This window comes from Paramisgurnus dabryanus, chromosome 10, assembly GCF_030506205.2.
Source record: "Paramisgurnus dabryanus chromosome 10, PD_genome_1.1, whole genome shotgun sequence".
NCBI classification, from domain to species: domain Eukaryota; kingdom Metazoa; phylum Chordata; class Actinopteri; order Cypriniformes; family Cobitidae; genus Paramisgurnus; species Paramisgurnus dabryanus.
In genome coordinates this window covers 13,870,804-13,898,527 of record NC_133346.1, presented here as the reverse complement: position 1 = coordinate 13,898,527, position 27,724 = coordinate 13,870,804, and the positions used below count along the sequence as shown (strand labels likewise).

General features: G+C 37.8%; 2 protein-coding genes across 6 annotated transcripts in view; both read right to left on the bottom strand.

Annotated features, from left to right (window-relative positions):
* grik1a (glutamate receptor, ionotropic, kainate 1a) overlaps window positions 1–7,285 on the bottom strand; it is a 53,274-nt gene extending 45,989 nt beyond the window's left edge. For all 3 annotated transcript variants that reach the window (XM_065290725.1, XM_065290729.1, XM_073816036.1), the window contains exon 1: window positions 6,879–7,285. In XM_065290725.1, the coding sequence (XP_065146797.1) occupies window positions 6,879–7,047 (169 nt within the window). In that variant the 5' untranslated portion in view covers window positions 7,048–7,285. The remainder of the gene's footprint in view (window positions 1–6,878) is intronic.
* Window positions 7,286–11,797: 4,512 nt separating this feature from the next.
* The window catches only part of tiam1a (TIAM Rac1 associated GEF 1a), a 62,492-nt gene continuing 46,565 nt past the window's right edge, over window positions 11,798–27,724 (bottom strand). For 2 of the 3 annotated variants that reach the window (XM_065290730.1, XM_073816035.1), the window contains exons 16-27: window positions 22,098–22,325; window positions 21,619–21,687; window positions 21,332–21,457; window positions 19,016–19,124; window positions 18,061–18,240; window positions 17,065–17,183; window positions 16,858–16,966; window positions 16,452–16,510; window positions 15,969–16,065; window positions 15,163–15,250; window positions 14,398–14,570; window positions 11,798–13,313 (exon numbers count right to left, since the gene is read on the bottom strand). In XM_065290730.1, coding sequence (XP_065146802.1) covers window positions 12,784–13,313; window positions 14,398–14,570; window positions 15,163–15,250; window positions 15,969–16,065; window positions 16,452–16,510; window positions 16,858–16,966; window positions 17,065–17,183; window positions 18,061–18,240; window positions 19,016–19,124; window positions 21,332–21,457; window positions 21,619–21,687; window positions 22,098–22,325 — 1,887 coding nt within the window. In that variant the 3' untranslated portion in view covers window positions 11,798–12,783. Of the gene's footprint in view, window positions 13,314–14,397; window positions 14,571–15,162; window positions 15,251–15,968; window positions 16,066–16,451; window positions 16,511–16,857; window positions 16,967–17,064; window positions 17,184–18,060; window positions 18,241–19,015; window positions 19,125–21,331; window positions 21,458–21,618; window positions 21,688–22,097; window positions 22,326–25,284; window positions 25,642–27,724 lie in introns of those variants that run through there. The other variant, XM_065290731.2, reaches the window with a different exon arrangement.

Genomic DNA, 27,724 nt, shown 5'->3' with positions numbered 1-27,724 from the left:
CAAAAACTTCCCAGGGCCTTGAATTTTTTCGCCCAGATTCACAAACTTTCAAGGATTTCAAGGACCCGTGGGAATCCTGAAAATATCTTCCCACATGCTTGTGTTTTTTTGGATAGAAATATTTGCTTTAGTTTTTGTTAGCATTAATATTCTGTACACATGAACAGTAAGGGTGCAGAGGTTGAGCGGTTTTTAAATTCAAATTGAAGAAAATTAGCTGAATTATGGGTAATTGTTGCCATTCCCAGTCTGTGCCCCTGGATTTATCTTTTCACTTTTTAGCTCACAGAGTCTTCCTTTCTCATTCTCACCCATTTATTTATTCTTACTTTCCTCCGGAACAGAATGATAAAAGAGTTGGCCTTTTCATTCGTACAATGGTAGCTTTGAAAAGAATACAAAGGACTAGTTTTTTTTACCTAAAAGCTGACATATATACCCTGGAAAAGCATGCTTGCAGTTATAGTCACTTTCTACATTTCTCAGCTTTTCAACATTTGACAAAAATGAACATCTCAAAAGGGGAGATTGTCTCAACCACTGAAGCTCTACAAAGACAAGTTCAGCCACATTGCTCGTCTGTAAGTATCTAATTTTTCCTTAAATAATAAATAACCTCATGATTGAACCTTCGGTCAGAAAATGTCAGAAGTGAAAATGACACAACATCTTTTAGTGTTGATATAACTCACAGATGGTTGAACACATATCAGGTTTAGTGATGTAAAGGTCTATTGTGAGTTTGATTAGAAAGTCTGTTTTTTACCTGTACGCGAACGCATAGTCAAATGCACAGCCCTGCAAAGTATAGTTTATTTAATTCGTACGTGTACACAGACGCTCAACACATGTGCATTGCGACAAAACTAGGGATGCACCGATACCGATACTGGTATCGGGTATCGGCCTCGATACCACATTTTCTAAAGTACTCGTTAAAAGTCCCCCGATACCTGGAATCGATACCACGGTCTGAGAAATGTCTATGTTTCAGCGGCGTGTAAGGGGTTAATGACTCTTGTGTTGTCCAAAGAGGCAGAGTTTACAACAAACTGGAAAACTAGTTCTTTGTTTTTTTGTTAAATTATATGACTAAAGCTGTTACCTGTACATTTAAATCATGTTTTTTATTAAGTACTCGGTATCGGTATCGGCAAGTACTGAAATGCAAGTACTCGTACTCATACTCGTATTTCAAAAAAGTGGTATCGGTGCATCCCTAGACAAAACGCAATGCATCACCTCGTCTACATACACGGCTGTAAAAAAATGGATGACGCGACATCGCTTCCTTGCATTGTAATGAATTAAAGCCAAAAATATCCAACCATGGTCGCTGTAAAAACGTCAGTTTGGAGCCAGGGCTTGCCCAAAGGCAAGCCCATATATAATCACAGTCAAACTCACCTAAGGATTCTCTACAGTCTTCAGAATCCCTCCACCACCCCGTCTCCTCTCACTTACCAGGTTACTTATTAAACCAAGGGAGGGGGATACTCTGCGTTTGGGCCAATTACCAAGCTCATAACCCTCTCCCCAGACAGCACGGCAAATATGTTTACCAATTTAATCTATCTGACTTATTTATAAGTGTAAACTTGTGAAGTATGCATGGTTTCAAAAATCCGGTAGTGCACGTACAGTACATGCGCACTCCTCTAATGACGAAAATTGGTTATGCACACTGTACGTGAACCATCGCCTATTGCTGCATTCCACAAAATGAGTAAAAAAAAACATTGTTATTTCAGGAAATACTCATTTCGATGTCAGAATCCAGTGTGGTATGTCTGACAGGTTTAATACAACATTATCAACCGACCGAATCGAGCCCAATGATCCGAGCAAGAATAAACCATCAGAATAAACTGAATTCAACTTCAACAGTTTATGAAAACAAATATTTAGTGGAGGGCATAACATGGCTGATGATTAACTGAATGCACTCTCAGTTGATTAAAAGAAATATTTAATGCCGATGATGAGCTTCATCTTGCATCCACTCATTGTAATTCTTCAAATCCGGCTGAGACAAAGTACAATAAATCATACAGAGTTACACATAAATAGCTTTGTCTTATGAAACCTTTTCCATCATAAACATTCAGGACACAACATCAATACACACGTCTTCTAGACACACGAGTCATGAATAATCACCAAAGTCACAACTCTAGAAACTTTTATTATGTGCATGGTGATACACAAGCACAAACCTGCAATACAGTACAGGGTCATTCGTTTTAGACACGATATCTTTTCTTTCTGTCCCCGTCTATGATGAATTCCACACACTATTTATAAAGACATCACAATGATTTCTGCAAACATGCAGGCCAAATGCATCATCCAAAAAAATGTCTTTCTCATTCAAATTCATGAACTCTTGTTCAAACACATCCCTTCTGACAACACATGAAAACAACAAAGGGGATCAGAAGCCAGCATGCATACTAATGCCCACTTCACCACAAAGAAAGTTTTCTGCACTCTATCGTCCGCTGTAATCGAACATTTTGATTTTCTTATTACTGTTTCTTATTACTCTACATCTATAGTACAGCATGGTGCTTAGTTGCAACACCAAGGTCGAAGGTTCAGTCCTAAGGAATGCACATATTGATGCAATGTAAAAAGTCATTTTAGATAAGGAATTCTTATGAAAATCATTTTTAATGCTTGAATGTATTAACTGCTTTTTTGTATTAATTCTTTGCAGGCTCAATTAAAGTATGATGTAAATAATAGAATAAAGACGGAAGTAAATATTCGCTCAAAAACATCCACTGAGGCTTGGAAACCAGGCTCGGATGTTCCCTAATTCACCGTATCTATAGAGAGATGTGGAAATTCTGCTGACGGTCAAAGTGCAGAGGCATTTCACAGTCCTGACCATACATCTAAGGCCATGCGGATCCAAATCTAAAAGGATTAATTTCCTCTCACGGCCTGTTTAATACTTCCACCAGCAGCACTGCATATTCCTTCACAGTCGACGCTGCAACATTTCCTTAAAAAATTATTTTAAGATTTTTAAATAACAGTAATTCAAGCAGAAGGCAGAAAATATCTGTTGATTGTCCTCTCTCTTTACATTTGGACCAAAGCTCAACACTAACCAGATTACTGTCATGCTGTCAAATAATAAGTGTCAATATAATAAATGGCATCAACAGGCACTGTTGGACACATTTACAATTTAATATTCCAGTAGAGAGGTAAACAGGTTTTGCTTATTTGGTTTTTAACAAAAGTCTTTATTTTGATCCGATCAGTAATTGCTAATATTAAAACACCTGTTGTATTTCCGATTGATAAAGCAATAAATAAAGCAAGAAATAAAGCAAATCTTGTTCTTTATTATTCCAATTTCTTATACTTCATATCCAGATGCATTGTAGATGAAATCCACAATGCCATAAAATAGAAATGTTTGGCTGAATGGTACCATGAAGAACCTGTAACATCTAAACATTTTGGCACATAATATGATAACACAAAGACATTTTCATATTAAATTGTTATTGATTTGTGTTCAACTGAAGAAAGGAAGTCAGATGTGAGCTTCAACATTTTGGATGGGTGATTCTCACGAAATTCAGATTTAGAAGGTGTCCAGCATCAGATTTTTTTTTTAAAGCCCTTGAAGCCATTTTTTTGCACATATAAGTTTAAGGTCTGAACTTACTATAACCATTATTTTTAGAGGATTTAAAAAATATTTCCTATAGAATTATTTCATTTTTTTAGATTATCATTATCAAAAATTATCATTACCGCAACATGATATTACATTAAATATATGCATTTATAAACTCATGTTTCAGTAATGAGAACTAAAAAGTTGTCTAGGTACTTTGACAAACAAAATTTCAACTTTTATCTGGAGAGAAAAAATAAGAACCGCTTATCTGGTAGCCATCTTGAGTGTCACAGTCAATTATGTCCCTTTCAACAAATTTTTTAAAAACAATTTTAGTTCCTTGAAGGCTTAAACAATGATTGAAAATTGTTGCGGAGGATGAGAAAATTTTTCTTGGGCACATTTATATTCCTTATTATTGTCTCTACATTTCTTTACTGTAAATGTTTATAGTATAACATGCACTGAAGCTTTTTATTTTTTAATTATAAATATTTCCATGTCAAAGAACGCAAATCCAGTCCTGGACACGTTGCGGTAATGAAAATTTTCCCCTTAAATGTGGAAAAAACAACTATTGTTTTGTATGATGTCATTTGAAATCATGTGCAAAGTAATATATGTTTGTAACTGTATGCTTCTTATTTTGATACTCTTACTTTGCATTTACTTTATCAAAATGTTTCATGACACCTCATAAGTCTAATTTCGCGAGAATCACCCTTATATATCTAGATTAAGTAATGGATATTTTTATAAAGACAACTTTTGTTTTCAGCAGAAGAAAGACGTGAGGGTGAATAAATGAGATTATTTTCATTTTGGGGTCACCTAATACTTTCCATCTTTAATGATGTAAGTTTTAGATAGAGCTCACAAAGTGCTGCATTGGATTCACCTGTATGAGAGCACAGCACGGATGGTGGCCCACCATCTCTCCGGCCTCTTTAATAGCAGACATGAAACGTCCAGATTTACGCGTATGTGCGAGCCTGCGTGCTTATCTAATAAAATGATTCATTGCTCCAGTGCATGTCTATTTTTAAGACGGATCACTGTGTATCCAAGAGGACAGGACATCTGTAAACCTACAACATCTGATAAAGCTTGACAAATGTCTCCGATAAAGAGGCTCCACACATGCTGCGTTCTAAGCAGGGAAAAGAATTGATAAAATAGCTGTGCAATCGATGGGGCAGTCAGGAGGTTACATTGTGGGATAAACCACTCTTTCATTCAGCTCAATACACATACACATCCAAGCCAGGGCACAAACTAGAGTTGCAAGAAAACGTTTGAATTACCAAGAAATACCTGGATGTCTGCAGTGATTAATCAAAATTTCACAATTGTAGACAAAAACTTTACATTAAAACTGCTGGAGGTAGACTTCCCAGGGGAGGCTACAAATGTGAATGAACCCTTGAACCCTTCAATAGTTTAATTACAGTCTCTTTCAGAAGCAACAACCTCCACCAAACATTTCCCATACTGTAGCTGCAACACTCTTTTCCACTCCATTAATGTTTCCACTCAGGTTGTTTTGGTTGCACAGCATGCATCAGGTCATGTCACAATTTCTTAATTGGATTAAAGGAATCGTTCATTAAAATATAAAAATGTATAATTTACTCACTTTCATGCCTTTCCATATTAGTTTATTCGCTAACCAGACCCATAAACAAGCACAGACCAAAATAAATGGCAACGCACTTTCGTTAAATGAGTATTAAAAAATAATGTGTTATTGCAAACTATTGCAATATTCATACTGCCATGTGCACACCAGCGATATTTTGCCAAAACACTCCCTAGCAATCAAAGAGAGTACCCTAGCATCAGTTAAGCAAAACCTATATCTCTGCATCAGAACATCGTAGAGATGCAGAGGTGGGCTCGTTTCACTGGTGGCTTGGAGTATAATAATAAATGGATGCCAATTTATTCCCTAGCAACCAAAGAGAGTACCCTAGCATTCGTTTAGCAAAACTTATATCCCTGCATCTGAACATTATTGAAACACAGGGGTGGCCTCGTTTCACTTGTGACTTGGAGTATAATAATTGATGGATGTCGATTTATTTCCTTGCAATCTTTAGCAAGACCTATATCTCTTCATCAGAACATCGTAAAGGCATGGGGGTGGGTTTTTTTTTACTCATGTTAGCATTATATTAACATTTTGTTTTCTGACTTCACATTTTCTTCCAAAAATATTGTTTCTATATATTGCGCAACCCTAGTATTTAATGTCATTTCGTCAGATAAACACAAATTTGTAATTGTATATCTAAATTCGATCATGATATCATCATATGGGGGTAAACATGGCAACACTTTTAAAAGCACATACGTCGATCACTGAAGTAACATATTTGAAGTAAAATAGTAATTGTTTTCTTATTCTTTTACAAAAATGTTGTTTAGCTTCAGTAGTCACATATCGATCAACTGGAGTCATTTGGATTATTTTAATAATGGATGTATGTGATTTTTGGAGCATGACATTTTTTAATATATAATTAGTTTTTTGAGTTCAAATGAAGAAAGGAAGCCATATGAATCAGGGATTGCATGAATAAGTTTACTGCACCAATAATTGTGTTTATTTGGGGAAAAAATGAAATACTGTAAGTGTTTTCCAAATGTAGATGTTGTGCAATCTATCCAAAAGAAGCAATAAGCCAGGCTTTCTGTCGCAACTGAAGTCTTGTCTTTTGGAGAGGAACATCAAATCATGTCTTAGGAAAGAGGATTAATGTAGGTTGTTAAAACTGCTTTGGGGATTTACTGTGATGCTAAAATCAGACAGTAGCAATCACCAGACTGTACTGTCCTATCTCAAGCTTTCTTTCAATAACACACAGATGAAGAGAGTGAATGAAAATGTCTCAAAGCCGAATCAAAGTGACGATGAGTTTAATAAGAAATTAGATTGTTTACAAATAAGATGAGCTAAGTTAACTTATGTAAGAAAAGCACATAGAGGATTTGTAATGGTCCATAAAGATATTTGTATTGTTTTTCAGCAGGGTATAAGGATATACAATAACATGCACATGATGCATTCTTAAGTGAAAAATTAGATTAATAACAAATGCCCATTTATAGGACAATAGTGGATCATGGAACACGTGCCTGTTTACAAAAATGCAAGTACTGTAACCTGAAGAATCAAAGTTTATGAGTTTGGAAGCGAAATAAAGTAAAAAAAAAAACAAAGATAATGACTTACCAATTCTTATGACTTGCTGGTCACTACGGTAAAACTTTGACATCAAGTATAAAAGGAAAAATAACAGTCGTTTGCGCTTCTCCATGGCGCCGTAATCACAACAGGTAAAAAACAAGAAACTTCCTGTCATAACACTGAATTGAGGCGCGTGCCACTCATCAGTCTCCATTCATTTCCCATTGCGCACTATTGTAAGGATTTCTCGATAAAAATCCTCGATGTAAAACTGTGTTCAAGGAGCACCAGGTAAGACTTTGGTCGTTGTCGTCTGCACATCGTTTCAAAGTCTGTGGTGTTCACCGCGCGCGAGCCGCGAGGATGGTGAACGCGCGTGCCACTGACATACCCATCAACCAGACGGAGGATTAAACCAAAATCTGCTCTGCTTTCTTCTCCTTGTTTCTTCAGTGCTCACATACTTTGCATGTTTGTTACTTTGTTGAGGTGCACTACTAGTCAGAATTATTTAAACAGAATTGACCGCAGTAACGTTATATTTCTGTCGAGATATATCCAGATATTAAATTACTGTATGAAAAACAATACCTAGACTTATATAAGATGTGGTAAAGTTATGTAAATGTTGTTATTTTAACTTAGAAAGTTGTGTATTCCGTTTCAAAGTGTACGTTTGCAAGGATATTCACATTGAATTTGCGAACGAATCGTTCACTTGAATCAAGACTCGGTCGAACCGATTCGTTTCTAAATCATTTTACATTATGTTTAGCAGAAAATTAAAGAATATGTATTTTTTTTATTTTTATGATTGCTATAAAGTTTAATACTAGACGATTTAGGACCTTATTTTACAATACTGCGTTATTATTTACTTACTTATTAACTTTTTGTTTGCCATAGTGTTTAACCATTTTATTTTATATGGATACACAGTAATATAACCTAACAGTAAAAAAGGGATTGAGAGCATTACTACAAAAATTAAACGTATGGGTAGGCTACTGCTGGAAACTTTTGAATGACGACTCGTTTATAAATAGTTTTTTGACCGGTTCATTTATACGAACCGTCTGAACTAACTTCCAAAAAGTGAATGATACGGTCTGTTTTTTGACAAACTGTGGAAGATATCGACACCTGTTGGACAAATCCCATAACAGCAATGGTACCAGCCAGTACACTTTTTTTATTTGCCTATATTAGACACACCAGGCTGCACAGTATGATGAGAATTAAAGTGATACATGTTCTTTCTGCATATCAATGAGCTAAAAAATACAGTTTCTACAATCAACCAATACGTGATGTTCTGTCCTATTTCGTAATGCATGCATTTATGCCTGTGTCTGAGTCTTGGCAGTATATCCAAACTGAAGTTACTGTGGCTGGCGGGGGTCTTGTGATGCTGTTTCCTCTTCTGCCCTCTGGATGAGACCAGACCAGCACTGCAACAACCCAGCCATGCATAGCAAACATAAGGCCAGCCAGCCCACAAACAGAGCCTCCCTCGTGTGAAATTGAGCTCAGATCACGATCGGCATGCATGATGCCGAGTGCCATCCAGGACACAGGGATAAGGTTAGTAAGTGAACCAAACAGGTGAAAAAACACACTGCTCTAATCAGGAAATGTCTGGCACTGTCAGAATGGATGCACTGAATGGCCGCAAGTGAACTGATCCATGCAACTGGCAGAACCAAAGAGAGGGTTAGAAAGTAATACACCGACCACAGGGCTGGATCTGAATAGGCTTTGCATGTTAATGAACTGGCATTTTGGGTAAAATAACATTTAGTCTATAGCCCTTCCTATTCCTATTCTACACATCATACTGTATGTGTGCATAAAGAGAGTCATCTGGATCGGTCATCTTTATTGTTTAGAACCTAAACCATGATTTCTTATGGTTTAATAATCATTTCAGATCTCATGATGAAGTAATGCCAAGTTAATACCAGCAGTTAACTGCATCTGGTAGAGGAGAAGTATATGATATTAGTAATGTTTGTTTCAATTCTCAGAGCTTATGACATAATGCACAATCACGTCCTCATTCAAGTGCATCCATTGACTGATTTATGATTTATTATTCATTACTATTGACTATTCAGCAGGCAGCTGTAGGCGAAATAAATGCAAATAGCATTTTATGCTTTGCATTAAAAATGTAAAAAAAATATAACATAAACCTAATATATCAAACCATGCACAATTCATAACGGATATTAATATTAAAATCAAATCAGGTGCACTGCATCATCCATAAATAATGCATAGTTATTTACTCAAGTAGATGTTCTCTTTATCATTCATTATTGGCTTTAGTGCAACATTTTTACAGTATGAAACAATAATAGCCCTGACCTTATGATCCACCTCTACCTTTCACATTCCTAAAATCAATGCAATGAATGGTCGATAATTTTATTTACCCCAATCCTATTTCCCAAATGTTATTATTTTATAGCAATGTTATTTCAGGAAGAAAAGAGATGGGACATGAGGTAAATTATGTTAAGCCACAAGGCATGAAATAGTTGGAAACCACCTTACAACTGAATGCGTAAGACAATTGCATGACTGGAAATTCTGACCTGCTGAAAATGGTAAAACTTTGTAATCTTGAGCAGGAATGAAAAAGCATGAACGTGTCATATTCAATAGATCAGCTTATGAAAATAGCTTTTAAATCCTCTTACCTTCATTCCTGACAGTAAGCAGCATGTCTCCAAGACACCAAATTGAATGAAAGCTGGACGAAAATGTCTAGGAAGAGTCATGGAAATCATTTTTTCAAAATATATGTTATACAGGACAAAATGTATATGAATAACTTTGTGATTGAATGTCTCTTTTTATTATTATCGTTATATGGCAAATTGCACTCTATTTATATTTCTTTTATGGGTATTATAGTTGTTGGTTTTGAATTTATTGTAGAATTGTACATATTAAGTAGAGACTGATCATTCGTATACATATTTAAAGCTTACATAACACACGCGATTTCTGCTAATCTCATGTTAATCTTGAGTACCTTTAGATTAGCTGTACAACAGATGCTGGACGTTTACTGCGGGCAGAGCGAGTCGCGTGCAAGAAACACACCCAAAAAATTATTCCACCATCTCTGGATAACCTATAATTCACTATAAGTTTGTGACGTTTACATGCACTTACGTGTCGATTGCAAACAAAACACAGACATTTGATGCAGTTTTACTTACCCCATGTGACTTATGCGACCCTAAAGTGTCCATATAAGGAATTTCACTGTACTTCCTACACTGAAATTGTCCATAAAAGAAACAGCAAGATCACACATCCAACTGCTTTTTTGACATTTTGCCTTTATGACACTTTGGTCATAAAGGGATGGACATGGTCAGAAACAATGCTCAGGTAGGCCGTGGCATTTAAACGATGCCCAATTGGCACTAAGGGGCCTAAAGTGTGCCAAGAAAAAATCCCCCACACCATTACACCACCACCAGCCTGCACAGTGGTAATAAAGCATGATGGATCCATGTTCTAAATTCTGTTTACGCAAATTCTGTACCATCTGAATGTCTTAACAGAAATTGAGACTTATCTGACCAGGCAACATTTTTCCAGTCTTTAACTGTCCAATTTTGGTGAGCTCAAGGTTGTGCGTGTTGTGGCTTCACAAATGCTTTGTTGCATACCACAATTGTAATGTGTGGTTATTTCAGTCAAAGTTGCTCTTCTATCAGCTTGAATCAGTTGGCCCATTCTCCTCTGACCTCTAGCATCAACAAGGCATTTTCGCCCACAGGACTGGATGTTTTTCCCTTTTCACACCATTATTTGTAAACCCTAGAAATGGTTGTGCATGAAAATCCCAGTAACTGAGCAGATTGTGAAATACTCAGACCGGCCCATCTGGCACCAATAACTATGCAACGCTCAAAATGGCTTAAATCATCTTTCTTTCCCATTCTGACATTCAGTTTGGAGTTCAGGGCCAAGACCACACCTCTAAATTCATTGAAGCAACTGCCATGTGATTGGTTGATTAGATAATTGCATTAATGAGAAATTGAACAGGTGTTCCTAATAATCCTTTAGGTGAGTGTATGAACTAAACCAGGGGTGGGGAACCCTGGTCCTTGATGGCCACTGTCCTGCGTAGTTTAGTTCCAACCCTAATCAAACACACCTGAAATTAATTTCGAAGTAGTCCTGAAGACTTTAATTAGATTTTTCAGGTGTGTTTGATTAGGGTTGGAACTAAACTCTGCAGGACAGTGGCCCTCCGGGACCCAGGGTTCCCCACTCCTGAACTAAACTGAAGCCCTGTTCCATGAATCTAAAAGGATTATATGTATACATTCATTTGCTCTCCATATTATAAATTTACAATCAGATGAGACAAACCTATTTCTTTCTACTGCGCTTGAATGATTTCACAAATCTCTCCTGAAGACTTCAGAAAATGAAGTAAAACGAAACGCGTTTAACGAGGATTAGAACAGATATTGATTCAAACTGTTTTTGATGTATTAATGTACCAAGAGAAGAAACAAATTAATAGGATCTCAGAGCTATAAAAGTCGCCTGAGCTTGAACAGTAAATAACCCAAAGGAAAGATGAAGAAACACTGGCAACAGTTTGTGTATCATCTGTATCACTTCTGCAAATTAAAAAATGCAAGGAGACATGTTTCATTTATAAAAATAAAGTTGGCCAATGCATTTTCATAAGGAAAATTGTGCTGTCACACAAAATGGTCCAACACCGCCACCTTCTGGTCATAGGTGAAAGGAAAGTACATTTACATTTATGCATTTAATCTCAAGCAATACACCGTGCATTACAAGATGTACATTTGTATGGGTTCGATGTCATGACCTCAGCATTACAGTACCTGCTGTAAACACTTCTGCGTAGTAAAACAAACCCAATGTGTTGACAAAAAAAAACAGACTGCACAAAGTTATTTGGATAAAACTGCAAATATAAATTAGGAAAATTTATTTTAGGTTAATAAGTATTTCCACAGTATGAACATACACGGTTTAAAAAAGGCAAAGGGTGAAAGAAAAGCAGTCAAATTGTACAAACAGTGAAAAGGGTTTCATGGCTAAAGTACAAATGATTGTATTTCACAAGTGAAAGGGCATCTCTTAAGTTTAAAATATATACCGTCATGGCTTCACCATGGCCATCGTTATTCTTTACCAAATGTACAAAACATCAAAGATTCAAAATCCTAAAAAAATGTCATTTTCTTACCAAGTCTGCTACATACAGTAATCCAATAGTGAGTGACTGTTGCACTTTACTGTATATGGGTGTTTGATTTGTAATGGCTTACTTAACATGATTTTGCAAGGATTATATAGTTCAAGTTCCCAACCTTTAGGAAATAACATTATTGCAGTTCTTTAAAATTCAAGTAAAAAAACATCAGTGTTTATGCACAGCAATTTTTAATACTGAATTCCCATTTGTGACCGATCAAAAGGGAATAAAGACAGCAAGCAAGCGACTTTTGTGCTTGTAACAGGGGGTGGCATTAAACAACTACTGTGACTTTCCAGGGAACGTGACACTAAAAAGCACCTGCGTGTCGCCGTACCAGTGCAATAGCAAGATTATATCAAGTGTTAAGTCACAATTTTCCTGAATAATAAGAGGGCGGAGGAGATATGAAGCACATGATATCAACAAAAAAAAGTGTAGCTGCCTGTTGTCCGCACGTGCAAGTCAGGCACCATATCAGCACAAAGCCTCTACAAATACATCGGCTGTACAAGCGGATGTTCTTGTGATGTCTGGACTGCAATAATATAGAAGTTGAGTTCTGGATTTCAGCAGGATTGTCAGTGCATTGCGTCCATAAAGGCTTGGACTCAGTAGGTATCTGCTCCATTCTCGCATCTATTGCTGCAAGAGTCAAAGTGTCATTTTCCATTACGCTCAGAAGATGTCACTGTTGCAGCCATTGCCGAAATCGTCTCTGCGAACCCAAATGACCTCACAATCCCTCTCGGAGGCGACGCTCTCCACCGCGCACTGCTTTTTTAGAAGGGTCAGCTTCAGAGGGGCGTGAGACATTGGAGACGGCTTGTCCTCCAGGATTTCATCCGGTTTTTCTACGTCTCCCTCCACACTAAGGGCCTCCAAAGACTCCTCAAGGCTCGGTTCGGATGAAGGGCCCCGGACAGATTTGCAGTATTCGTCGTCGTCGCTGAGGATGTCCGTCTCCTTCACGTCGTCCTGGTTTTCGTAGATCTGCAGGTCGAACTGATCCTCCACCCAGCGGTCAGTGTCTCCGATCGGATGCTGGGGTTTCTGGAGCAAAGAGGACAGCTTTGACGGTGGAGAGTCTGTTGGGGTGACGGGCGATAGGTCTTGGGATGAGCCGTCGTTGAAAATCACATCCGTGTCGATGGTGAAACGGTTTCGAATCAACTTACGGCGGCCGAGGGTTCGAGGTGGGTCCGAAACTGTGGAGAGGTAGAAAAGGGTTAAGTATGTGAAAGAAAAAACGGTTGATTTAAATACAGTACATTACATAATCATTCACCCTAAAGCCAGTGGAGAAAATTGTGGTCTTAAAAGGATAGTTCACCCAAAAATGAAAATAATGTCAATAATGACTCACCCTCATGTCGTTCCAAACTCGGAAGTCCTCTGTTTATCTTCCGAACACAGTTTAAGATGTTTTAGATTTAGTCCGAGAGCTTGTTGACCCTTCGTTGAAAATCTACGAACGGTATACTGTCCATGTTCAGACAGGTAATAAAAACATCATCAAAGTAGTCCATGTGACATCAGTGGGTAAGTTAGAATGTGTTGAAGCATCCAAAATACATTTTGGGTCCGAAAATAACAATAATTACGACTTTATTCAGCATTGTCTTCTCTTCTAGTTCTGTTGTGAAGCGCATGCGCGAGACTAAAGTCACGTGACTTCAGTGACGCGGATGACGTGTGATCCTCAGACATGTCTGCAAAGTATTTTTTTCAAACTTACAGCGTGCATCTCCCTCAGACTGTAAACGAAGCTCGGGCGCACAAAAAAAACACGCTGGGGCGCACCAGATAACACGTCAGCCGCGTCGTACATCATCCGCTGCAGTCATGTGACTTTAGTCTTGTGCACACAGTTCACAACAGAACCGGAAGAGAAGACAATGCTGAATAAAGTCGTAATTTTTGTTCTTTTTGGACCGAAAATGTATTTTCGATGCTTCAACACATTCTAACTGACCCACTGATGTCACATGGACTACTTTGATGATGTTTTTATTACCTTTCTGTACATGGACAGTTTACCGTACATAGATTTTTAATGGAGGGTCAGCAAGCTCTCCGACTAAATATAAAACATCTTAAACTGTGTTCCGAAAATGAACAGGGCTCTTCTGAGTTTGGAACGACATGAGGGTCATTAATGACACTATTTTCATTTTTGGGTGAACTACCCCTTTAAGGGAGGTGGTCTTGTAGGGACAGAGGACATGAGAAAGGAAAGTGCTGTGAAGGAAAATAATCAATGTTTAATCTGCGTCAGGGATCTTAACCTACCCGCTCGGTTCATGATGGGTCGTGAGCCTTTTAGCGCACAAAGCCGCTTTCCTCCGAAGGGAATATATTGCTGATTTGGAGGTAAACTATCAGTCTTCATTAACTCTCTGCGTTGTTTCTCTCTCAAAATGGAATGAACGGTCTTCAGGAAGTCTTTCTTACTCTCTGGAGAGCTGAAAAAGCACAATTTTTTTTACTGATCTTTGAAATTATTATATAGTTTATGACTTATTTTGTTATATAACATAAAAAGGCAGTTGGAATAAAGCATCATATGAAGATGATAAGTCCTAATATCAGTGGCAGCCAGTGACTTTTTCAAGGGCGCATGATGCAAAGTTCGTCAAAACATGATATGTGCATCATTTGAACCTATGTGCATCACGTGTCATGTCAAAATACGTGCCTACTGCAGATGCTTCCAAGGGGTTTATGATAAAAGAGACGCTTACATTTGCCAGAAACTCGCTTAATCTAATGTGTAATCAGAGTTTAGTGTCTTGCAAGTATTTTGTGAACATGAAACCTTTTCAATGCATCTGCAGCATATATTTTGACATGACGCATGACTCCGAAAACAAATGTTAAATTCGCGTCCCTCAGGAGAGAAATCCCGGCCGCCACTGCCTAATATAGTTGAAGGAAGAGAGCCAGAGAGATCAATAATCAACACGTTCACTCCTTTTTGATTAATACATTTTCGGAATTAAAAGTAACCCTTTCATTTATGAGCCCTGATGGTTTAAGCTTTGGAGTTCAGCTCACCTGCAGCAGATATGGAAAGTCCTCTCTGGTCTTCCTTCAGATTCTGACCTCACGTGAACAATTTCACACATTGCAGATCCTTCTGAATCTGAAATTCAAGAAACATCAGGTTAACCATCTACTGTATTTGGAGATATGATAATTGGAAACCCAACAGAAACATCTGTAGCAAATCCCACAGGATCAAAACAGAGCTAATGTCCTTTAAAAGCACGGCCCCCAGCGCTATGAACCCAGTGCAGACCCCATCATCAACGGAATCCCAGCCAAAATATTTTTGTAAACAAACTTTAGTTAACTCTGTAGAAAGTATGATAAGGACTTATTGGACGGTTACACATTTGAACTTAACATAAAACAGGATTCTTACTAAAAGTCTACGTACGCACAAAAGCCAAAAATGGCATGTGGCAAAAAATATCAAGACTTATAAAACAAAGCAATATTCCCTTTATAAATCACAGATCACCTGCAAGTGTGCGTACATGCATCATCCTCAGATCCCACCCTGCAAGCCCATTCTCCCATTAAGTTTGTTATACGCTTCAGCTATGATATATGAACTAAGGTTATTTACTTCTTGTTTATTTTGCTTGTTTACAGAAATAAATTCTTTAAAAGGGCTCTGTTGTTGTTGATTCTTTGCATAAGATTATCGGAAGTTACGTATGTTTATGTTGTAACTGCTGAAACCGTCTATATAGCAAATATAAAGTCTATCTCGATCAATGTAAAAGTTGCAAAGCTCTGTTTGTATGAATGTGATGTTGCACACCTTCTCTGAATTAACTAAATAAATCACTCACTTGGGAGGTTGCGAACTTGGAGAGCGTCGGTAGAGATCATGTGTCTGAAGCGGAACGGATCTCTCTCATCCAGGACTGATGCTCTGTGAGATCCACCCTATAAAACAATAAACACGATAAAATAAACCATCACAGCAGGGATCACAAATTACATAAAGCGACCAGTAAAAAGCTTAAAAAGGTGCAATGTGGGACATCTAGCGGTTAGATTGTGAATGGCAACCAACAGCTCAGTCCACAGCTCACCCCTCCCTTTCAAAATGCATAGAGGAGCTACAGTAGCTGCGAAAGGACAAACACGTCATCGTCTGAGACAACCAAAACGCGTCCTAATAGAAGGTCAGCCCCTTTTAACACTTGATAGTGTGCACTTCAATAAAAATCCTGCATCTCTTAGTCTGTGTGCACTTAACCTTACTCTGCATGACTACATGTCTGTCATTTTTCTCTTACTGAATAATGAAGAAAGCAAAAAGCACTTACCATTTTTTTCTTGTGCTTGGAGCAGTCCTTATACACAAAAACCACCGCCGTTCTGAAAACTGCAGAGAGATGAGAAAATGAAATAAAAAATGTATACAAGACTCACAAAACCATCCCAGATCAGCATGCAACTCTGAAAACACAAAAGCTCAGGGGCTCTTTTCAAACGTGACCAGGCGGTAAACTGCATCACTGACCCATTTTTATAACATTTACAAGAATCCTTAAAATGTCTTTGAATGCTGATGGATGCAAGTTTAATGCCTTAAGAGCCATGCTTCCTCTAATCCCATTGTGCCCAAAGACACAGCTGGCATCTCTGATGTAGGAAACCATTACTGTAGGGAACACAGTAATGAATAAGAGAACAGGACTCTATTTTTAGGTACGCTTCACGGGCACTTACTGAATGCAGCCAGCTCCGGGTCTCTCTTCCCTTTCATCAGAGCAGACGGTGGGTTTATCCAGACCACCGTGTCGTGCAGTAGGAGGTCCCCCATTGACAGATCGGCGACCTGCGAGAACACACAATTTGATAGGAGCCAAATAATGACGCACTATAGTTGAAGAAAAAGAACTGTATCCACATGAAAACAGTGACTTTTTACTGTACCTCTTTTTTGTCCGAGCTCTGTTCATTGATGAGTTGGTCAAAAACAGCCCCATACTCCTCGTGAATCTTCTGCATCTCATTGATGTGACTGGCAACTTTGTTCATTGCTTTCATGGCAACTACAAAAGAGACAAGAGACTTAATAAACACAGACTGGGTCACATATGGATAAAATAAACGTATAGGCAGAATGCACTGTAAGATGCTTTGGACAAAAGCGAAGTGGCGGCTCGTGACTGCTCATCCGAGGGGCGCAATTTCAAAAAATGTGTTCGTAGTGTTGTGTGTTGCTTGTGTTTTCAAAATATGTGTTTGTTGCGTCATGTGAACCATGTGCATCACGTGTTTTGTAAAAAAAAGTGCCTGCTGCACACGCGTTAAAACCGTTTATGATAAAAGAGACGCTCACGTTCACAAAATACACGCAAGACACTCCCTTAACAGGAAACTCTGATTATGCATGAGATTATGTGAGCGTCTCTTTTATCATAAACCCTTTAGACGCGTCTGCAGCAGGCACTTATTTTGACAATACATGTGATGCACATAGGATCACTCGACGCGCAGAACACATATTTTGAAATTACGAACCACACACATGATGGGCTACATACATGATGTGATGAACTTCGCATCGAGCGCCCTCGAAAAAAGAAGTCACCGGCTGCCACTGTAAAAGCGTCTGCCAAATGCTTAAATGTAAACAAATGTAAAGTTAATATTTTAAAATTTTTGTGCTTATTTTCACGAAAAATGTCAATACCATTTATGTATTTGGCAGGCGCTTTTATCCAATGCTACTTTTACAGTACATTCACAATCTATTCGTTTTTTTAGCTTGTGTGTTCTTTGGAAATCAAACCCATGACCTAAGATTTTAAAACCTGATATCAAAACCTGCTCACCCGGCTCAGCAGTGAACTGCACAAGATAGCCGTGTCACATTACAAGTAAATCCACCCACAGTTGAATTACTTTGAAAAACTCGATATTTACCATTCAAGTGGTAGTGTTCCTCGCTTTCGGGGTCAGTGAGAGAGTAAAGCTCTCGGAGCAGCAGTGGGTATTTTAAGACTCTCTGAATGGGTTTGATCAGGTAGGACTCCAGCGTGGAGGAATGCTGTTGTCTGGGGTTCCTCTCAGCCAGGAACGCCTTAAACTCCGGGTCGGTTTTAGCTGCACCAAAATGAAAAATTACAAGATGGTACAATATTTCAAATTCATAGATTTGTTTTAAATTCTAACTGGCATTTGCTTTTAAATAAATCAGCTCTCTCATTGATGTTAACCTCGTATTTTACCGTCATTAAAACTGCACCACTTTTTTCATCAAAACTTAAGGCATGGCTAACCACTGTACATTCTCATATTACACACACCATTGAGAGAGCTGTAGGATATACTAACAGCTTATGTAAGTGGCATTTTTTAAGTACGAAAAGACAGCACATAAAGGGATAGTTCACCCAAAAAAACTAAAATTCTGTCATTTACTCACTTTCATGTTGTTAAAAACCTGTATAAATGTATTTGTTCCAATGTATTTGTTCCAATGACTGCATAGTAGGAAAAATAAATACTGTGGAAGTCAATGGGGTCTCTGATTAGTTTGGTTACAAACATTCCTCAAAATATTTTCCTATGTGTTCATCAAAACAATGAAATTTATACAGGTTTGTAAAAATATGAGAGTAAGTGATGACAGAATTTTAATTTTTGGGTGAACTATCCCTTTAAGAACCCAAGAAAGAAACGCTTCAGGGTACATAACTTGCACAAAAGAAAGCAAAAATGCACGACTGGCAGGTGGTAGCAAACTCTGGAGTGCGTGCAAGCACTTAAACTTGCAAAAAATTGTATCCAAGATACGTCAAATAACCGGAGGGTCGCGTGCACTTTGAACAGTGCTGAATGTGCTAATGCTCTATAGATGCAGAATGCAGTGATTTACCTTTTGAAAGCACCTTGGGGACTTTTGTGTGGCTGGCACAAAACGCACTGTAGATCTTAAACCGGTCTGCGTAGTACAGGAAGGACCCGCCAAGAGAAAACAGAACTTTCTGGATGTTGGAAGAGACCAAAAACGTGCAATTAAGTTACATGTTTTTACTAAATCAAAAATATACAGTATTGTGCAAAAGGCCACTACCAGCTTTGTTGTTTTAGCAAAATTAAGCATAGTTTTTCAGACATACACATTTTCAGATATTTTAGAAAATGTTTTAGATCTTTCAGTTAATTAAATGTGAAGTTACGGGGTCCACATCCAAGTCCAAAAAAAGTGCATCCATCCTTCACAGAATAAATCCAAACGGCTCCAGGATGATAAACAAAGGTCTTCTGAGGGTAATCCGCGCGGTGCTGTTGTAGAAATATCCATATTTAAAACTTTATTAACGAAAATAAATACCTTCCGGTAGCGCCGCCATCTTAGACTCCTCTGTATTCAGGAGAGAGTATTAGCGTAGTGTACGCACTTTTCTTAGTGACGTATGACAAATTCAGAGGGCGGGGGCACAGAGCAGCAGCAGAGTAGCCTCCGTAAGCTGCGTAAAGCTCTGATCTTGAATGCGGACGCGACTAAGATGGCGGCGCTACCGGAAGGTAGTTGCTTTCATTTATAAAGTTTTAAATATGGATATTTCTACAACAACACCGCGCGGATTATCCTCAGAAGACCTTCGTTTATCATCCTGGAGCCGTTGGATTTATTTTGTGAAGGATGGATGCAAATTTTTTGGACGAAGGTCGTGGACCCCGTAACTTCACATTTAATTAACTGAAAGATCTCAAACATTTTCTAAAATATCTGAAAATGTGTTTGTCTGAAAAACGATAGACATATGCATCTCGCACAGCTTGGGGGTGAGTAAATCATGGGTTTAATATAATTTTTGGCGTCATGTGTGTGTAAACAAACCTTATGTTTGAGCATGTATCAGACAAAGATACAGATTTTGAGTAATTATCAATTATTCTGAGATTGTTAATGGACGTTTCTGAGTGTTAAGATTGTGTTTTTTACCAGTATGAACATCCAAAATTTACCTGTAAAGTCAATAGTAGAACTTTAGCCTAAACGCTAACATATACTCTAGCATTAACTAGCATACAAGCTGTGTCCCAATTCAAAGGCTGCGACCTTCTAAGGACGTATTTTAAGACCGATTGCGTCACAGCAGCGCGACTTAAGGCCAGTAAGGCCGTCCCATTTCAAAGGATGCTTAGAATGAAGCCTCAAAATGCGTCCTCATTTCTCCGCGCTGTTAAGGATAGAACGAATGGATCCTTAACAGCCGAGGATATCCCAAGAGTCATTGCGCGTCTGCAACGGCTGAATATAATGGGTGGATATTCTAAAATAAACAATTAAATCCTTTATTAAATAAAAGTGTATTTATCAGAAAACATTTTTTTCTTGTCACTGTTTTAGTATTATAAGTTATGTTTTGTGTTAATAATATTCTTTTTATGTTGCGTATATTTATAAGGTTGATTAATTTGTTAAACTGTTGAATAGTTTAATATACATCAACGTGCCATATTTCTAAAATAAATTAATAATTTTTCTGATGTCATATTTATTTTAATAAGTCAGAAACGTGCAGGCGGGCGCGTGCAGCAGGTGACGCTAATTATGGATCCTCCGAAGGTTAGACCGTCTCATTTCAGTTCTCTTCGCGAACTTCTGAGGCTTCCACCTTGAAAGACCGAGTGCTCACCTTTTAAGGTCGAATGCTCATAAGGTTGCAGCCCTTGAATTGGGACACAGCTTCAGTATACTGTAGCGCTAACTCAGCAGTCACAACTTTGTTATTAGCATTGTAAGAACATTGTAATTAGTTGAATGTGTAATTTAATATTGGGGGGCGTATATCACGACAGTAACGTCACAGTAGGGGTTATGTTAAGACTGGCCTGTTTTTCAGCAGTCTTTTACATGCACAAGGTTTACATAAGGAGGAGGAAACAATCGTGTTTGGGCTCACAATATGTCATTACCATGTATAAAACTCTTATTTTTCATCTATGCCTAGGTAAATACAGTTTTACATTTTGTGGCACCTTTAAGATACAAAGGGAAAATATAAGAAATATGTACATTAAATAATAATGTCAGCAATTAAAAAGGAAAAATAATATATGGTCACTGTATTATTGCAAAAACAACAAACTAATGGTGGCCTAAGAATTTGCACAGTACTTTATATGTATTTATTTTAAATACCATAAACTAAAACTAAGAGTATCATATTATATACCGCACCTTGAATTGATCCACTCTCTCCAGTTTATCTAAATCCGGAAGCAGCCTGGTGCCATCTTCCAGAGTTTTGAGAAACTCCACTTGAAATTCAACCATCTCTGCCAAGTTCCCAAAAAGCACATCCAGCTAGAGAACCCAAGAATAAATACACAGATGTTTAAAACCACATACAGTACACATCATTTACTCAAGTTAATAGACCATCAAGCCATGTTTAAACAATGTAGCCTACTTTATAAATGATAATACAACATTTAAAGATGGATCTAAGGGTTGTGGTAGCTCACCTCATCTTGTGAGAGGAAGCTCTCCTTCTGAAGAGGGTTCAGGTATCGCTCTATTAAAAAGTTCAGGTCCTGCAAAAAGACAAACAAAGACTTCATGTTCACATTTGGATTACAAGTTAAAATGTATTTGTATAGATGTTAAATGCATGTACACTTTGTGACACTGCCTGTTTGAAAACTGTTTTTACGGTTTTCTACATAAAATTATCCTACATTCTGTGAATATATAACCTTGATATCTTTAATATTAACAGAGTAAAGCCAAAGATTGAAATCATAATGAAACTAATTGGTGAAATCAAACGTTGATGCTTTGATTTTTGTTCTTTAGCCTGGTTTTCACATGCAGGATCATATTTGGCACTGTTATACAAAGTGACTTCAAATGCATTCAGATATTCAATTTAGGAACCCTTGACCTTAATTAAAATAAATGATGTAATGTAAGAAATTTAGTGATATGCTGTTTTGATGCTGACCTTAACATAGGTCTTCTCCGTATCCACCAGCTCACTGATGACCTTGCGTAGTTTATCCGCATCAGAAAGCTGGCGGGGAGTAAAGAGCACAGGGGAGGGTGAGATGGGACTTGGCACGCAGGACGAAGATGAGGAAGATGTGGGGGAAAAAGAAGAGCAGGAAACCGGTCCCTCAGGAGAATTCATATCATGGAGGTTACGGCAAAAAGTGGTCATCTGGTCTGTACTCTGTGGAGACAAAAAGTGTTATCGTACTTATGAGCATTTTTAATGAAAAAATATATATGAAGCACTCCACTGTTTTAGTGCATTTAAAATAAGTTTAACATTTTAAATTTTTACTACACGAACTATAATGAGTTATAGCAATGCAAAATGTTAAATACCAAATTTAAAAGACCTGTACAGCCAATTAGATTAAACTTACATTTCAGGCAGCTAAAAAAAAAATGTACAGTGTACATAAACTTTACAACTTTCAATATAGACAGACACAATATCCAAAATATTCCCCAGCAATACACCCTCTCAACATGAATACATACACACGCACATTGGTATTTGGAGCAAGAATCAGAAAGTTCAGGAACACACACAGCTAGTCTCAGCCTGAAATGCCAAGACAAGGCACATCATGTCTTGTGAAAATGCTTGGCTGAACTATAATTAGATGTTTCTGTGAGATAAATAACTTTTAGGATGTCAGTCCTCTAAAAATGACTTCACACTAATTCAGTACTGAACAGTTTGTCTTCTTTGGGAGTTCTGGCACAAAGTGAACATCAACAAGTTTTCCATTAGCAAACCCTCCCTTTAGCCAAGTTTATTTCTGCATCACAACTTTGCAAACACCTCATTTTTCTCACACTCTTGTTTCTTATCCCCAGACATTTGATTTTTGGAAACACAACAAGAACAGAGATACAGAAGCAGCAACACATTTAATGTCATGGTACTGTACCTTCTAGAAAACCTGATGCAAACTACAAAAATCCACCTACGGGAACATCCACAAAAGTTTGTGTGTCAACGTGACAGATTCACTTTAATGATGAAGTTTAAAGCCAGCATTATCGTGATATCACAATCTCAGGGGGATGTTCTGGAATAGCTGGAACGGATTCACACAGACAGGGACAACGAGGGACAGATGATGGGATTTCTGATAAACACGCAGTGACTGACTGACAAAATGCCTGCATACACTGTAAAAAAAATCTGTAGAAATTACAATGTTATTGCAGCTGGGTTGCCGGTAATTTACCGCAGATTTACATTTATGTTATTCACTGGCAAGAGTTTGTTCAAAGTTAAACAAATTTGAAATAATAAGAGAATAAAGAATAAAACTTTACAATAACAGCCTCATGCAAAGCATTCTGGGAACCAGAAATCATCATCAACCTTTTTCTGTTTTTTGCTTCAGATTTTGTTTCCCAGAATGTTTTGCTTGATGCTGTTTTTTTAGTTTTACTCTGTAAAGACAAAGACTTGTAAATGTTTAATGTTCATTTAACTTTGAACAAAATGTTGCCAGTAAAAAACATAAATTTGAATCTACGGTAAGTTACCGGCAACCCAGCTGCAATTTCTACAGATTTTTTTACAGTGTATCCCAGCATGCCGTAACCTTCGTGAACAGACTGAAGAGAGGTGGAGCGAACGTGGAGAGATGGGCAGATAATGCAAAGAGATGTTGGTTTTTAACTTATATGAATAAATAAATAAAAAAATTTCTCTGGTATGATGATGGTTATAATAAAACATTTATGACAATAAAAGTCTATGGGGCAAGGATTCCTGGGGTTTTAAAAGCAGGATGTAACACACATTTTTAAAGGTCTTACACAAATTATTTTATGAAAAAGTTGCTATTTGACCTTTAAAGTTTATATAATTAGTGTTGGACTACTCTTATATGTAGGGACTTTTGGTTTGCTATATGTAAACAGTTATATATATAGCGTTTAAACGTGATAAACGCCATTTTTAATAGTTACCGTCAAAATCAGTATTGTATCAGGTCAGTATAAAAAATTCACTTATTTTTTTACGCAAAATCCGATATCAGCCTTGTTATTCTGTCATCTTTTCTCCTTTTTTCCCCAAAACGCGATTAAAGCCACTCTTCCTTCTCTGCAGAACGCAATAAATCCGCTCAAATCACAGCGCACCATCCCAAGCATTGTAAACAATAAGGGCAGCGCTTTAAATACACAGAATCCTAGTTTTCCCTCATCTACTTTGTACTTTGTGATCAACAAACAAACAAAAACAAAATAATACTTTTGATGGCATTGTGGTGGTTTTCTGTGGCGGGGAAAAAACGTAAGCCATCAAAATTAAATAATTTACGTAAGAGGCACTCAGGCGAAAGAAAAATGCAGGCAGTTGCTTGTTCTCAGCATCAAGCTTTTGTCATGCTAACACATTGATCTCTGGGAATCTCATGAAAAACTTTCCATTATTTTACTCGATGTCAACGAAAAGCTAGCAGAACCAAAAATTTTTAAAGACGATCGCTGTCAATAAAGTTCAGCGACGACGTCCCAAGGATGACTGCAGCAATGACAATGTTCTTTATATGAAAAAGTAAGTGTTCTAATTAATTCCATTAATGTTTATATACCACTAATCATCTAAATGAATATAAAATGTCAAAGATGAAAGATAAATGCATATGCATTTACTTATATTTACTAATAAAACCTTACTGTAAAGTGTTACCTTTAAAATTGTATTGCTATACTTTCCAAACAGCATGGTAGTTGCATAATCAAACATTTTTATGGTATGCTTGCCTGCAGTTGGCTACAGTTCCTTGTGCATTATATTTACATTTACGCATTTTGCAAACGTACACCTTTATCCAAAGCAACTTATTGTACAGTGCGTTCAACATATACATTTGATCATGGGATCGAACCCATGACCTACGCAATGTTCTACCAATTGACTTACATTAATACTCTAGCCTCTAAACACATTTTTGTTTTACTTTACAAGGTGATAGACAAGTCAACAATTTAATCCCTTGCATCAAAAATTATTTTAAATGGCACAGCTGGAACCATGGGTAACATTGATACAAACATACTAATCTGCTAAATCTGACAAGATAATGCACATTATAAAACTAAGCACTGACTAAAGTAACACAAACACAGAAAAACACATATAGGCTCACCAACTGCAGCATATCATAGATGGACTCTGTGGAGCGCTTGGAGCTTCTCTGTCTCCAGAGCACAGACATCCTGCTCTCTCAAAGGCCACGGATGTCACAGCACAGCTCCCCCCAATAAAAACACAGGATGTACCTCCACCTTCACCTTATCTTTACGCAGAAGGCTAAAAGTTTTACCACCCAACCGTGAGAACAAGAACAAAATGACTCCAAACCAGCCCAACAGAATCGGACAGAGTGAGGCTTCTTCACCAATAACTCTGTGCAATCCTTGACAGCTTCCCTATCCATACACCCTCCTCCCTCCTTTCCAAGAATTTCTCCCTATGCTTGTCTGAGCTGGTTTTTAGCCGGATGGATGGAATGGGGCTCTGACAGCTGTGGTGGTACAGTAAACAAAGAGAGAGAGAAAAAGAAAGAGAGAGAGAGAATGGAAGAGAACATAATAATAATAATCTTGTCCTCAACAGGATGAGGAAGACACATGTGGAGGGGGCAGGCTAGAACTGCCAGTCATTATTCAGTCCCTTTGTTGGCACAGGATAACACAGCTGAGAAATGCAGTACAGCTCTCCCAGGTCTAAAAGTCAGGAACAAAGAAGACAGATGTGTACAAATTCGGACTTGTTACACGCCATGTTTGTCTTTGTTTGGCTGAATGTGATGATAAAATAAACATCACAGAGCATTTGTTTTGGAGAAGCAGCAACATGCACAGGCTTCGAACAAGTTGAGCAAACTATAGGTGCTCATCCAGTTGGCACAGGTTTGGGTTGCAACAAGGCCTAGCCTGATTCTGTGCCTTAAGCCAGCAGTTTGTTTTTCACGTGTACGCGAACGTTGACACCCTTTTGCCTTCAGAACTGCCTTAATTCTACATGGCATTAATTCAACAAGGTGCTGAAAGCATTCTTTAGAAATGTTGGCCCATATTGATTAAATAGCATCTTGCACTTGATGGAGATTTGTGGGATGCACATCCCAGGCACGAAGCTCCCGTTCCACCACATCCCAAAGATGCTCTATTGGGTTGAGATCTGGTGACTGTGGGGGCCATTTTAGTACAGTGAACTCATTGTCATTTTCAAGAAACCAATTTGAAATGATTCGAGCTTTGTGACATGGTGCATTATCCTGCTGGAAGTAGCCATTAGAGGATGGGTACATGGTGGTCATAATGGATGGACATGGTTAGAAACAATGCTCAGGTAGGCCGTGGCATTTAAACGATTCCCAATTGGCCTAAAGTGTGCAAAAACTGAAGTATACTTCTGGCTTTAATCTGCGTTTCTGTACCTCAACTGTAAGGTCATGCTCCGCAAGTTAATTTGGATAAAAGCACCGGCTAAATGCATAAATCTAAACGCATTAAGTTAAAAATGTACGAACACTTGTCATCTTTGCTTTTTTGTAATTTTTTGTCACTCGCTGCTGAATCATTTTATTCTCCAGAGCTAATGCTTAAATAATAGTTTGATAAGTTAGAAAAGACTAACTGTTTTGAAAGTATATTTTTATGTTTTGTTTAAAGGCAAATCCTCAAACTTGCCCTAACACTGTAGAGTAAAGCATTACAGGACTAAACAAGATATTCACAACAAACCAAACTATTCCCAATGGAAAGCATACAGCTTACATGACATACCTTAATCCATTCACCTAACACTTATGGTCACAAGTCCTAACCTGCTTGTACTAAAAGACAAATCGCTCAGCTTTAACACAAAGTTATGCAAAGCAACAACCACCACATACTTGTAGGGAGCATTTAAAGGCTCATCTTATCAATGCACAGGAGACAGGAAGTCATGTTTCCTCCCATAGACAGCGAAGACGTGTCACCATATCATTTCTAAACTACATTCAAGTTATCATTGTCAAAACTGCATGGGTGTGTAAAAGAAAACGTTAAAACGCCTAGTCTTAAAACAAACCATCATAGAGATGTTTTTTTAACATTAAGCATGAACTCTTTTGTTGTTCTTGTAGCTCGGTGCATTAGCCGCACAAACTGATGTATACATTTTAAGTCGCTTTGGATAAAAGCATCTACCAAATGCATAAAGATAAATGTAGTATACAGTAGCTCAACATTGCTAATGTAACCGACTGGTTGGCAAAGGGTTAAGAAGTTATTGAGGCGAGAAATACCTTCACTTATCCAATGTCTCTCTCCCTTTCACTCTTTCAACTCACCTCACACGTGGGCATGTACAACTAATCCAAGTTTCTCTTGACATTTCGTAGGACGCAGGTTGAAACATGCTGTGAGTGTCCTCGAATAATAGATCCCCTCCCTTCCACACACACCAAGCAAAGCCATGCTGATGTAAAAAGTCAATATTTATACAGTCAACAGCCCAAATTCATGAACATGCATTTATATTTCTCTACAGAGTGATAACCTGAGGGCAAAGCTGCTTAACCGGCTGAACCTACA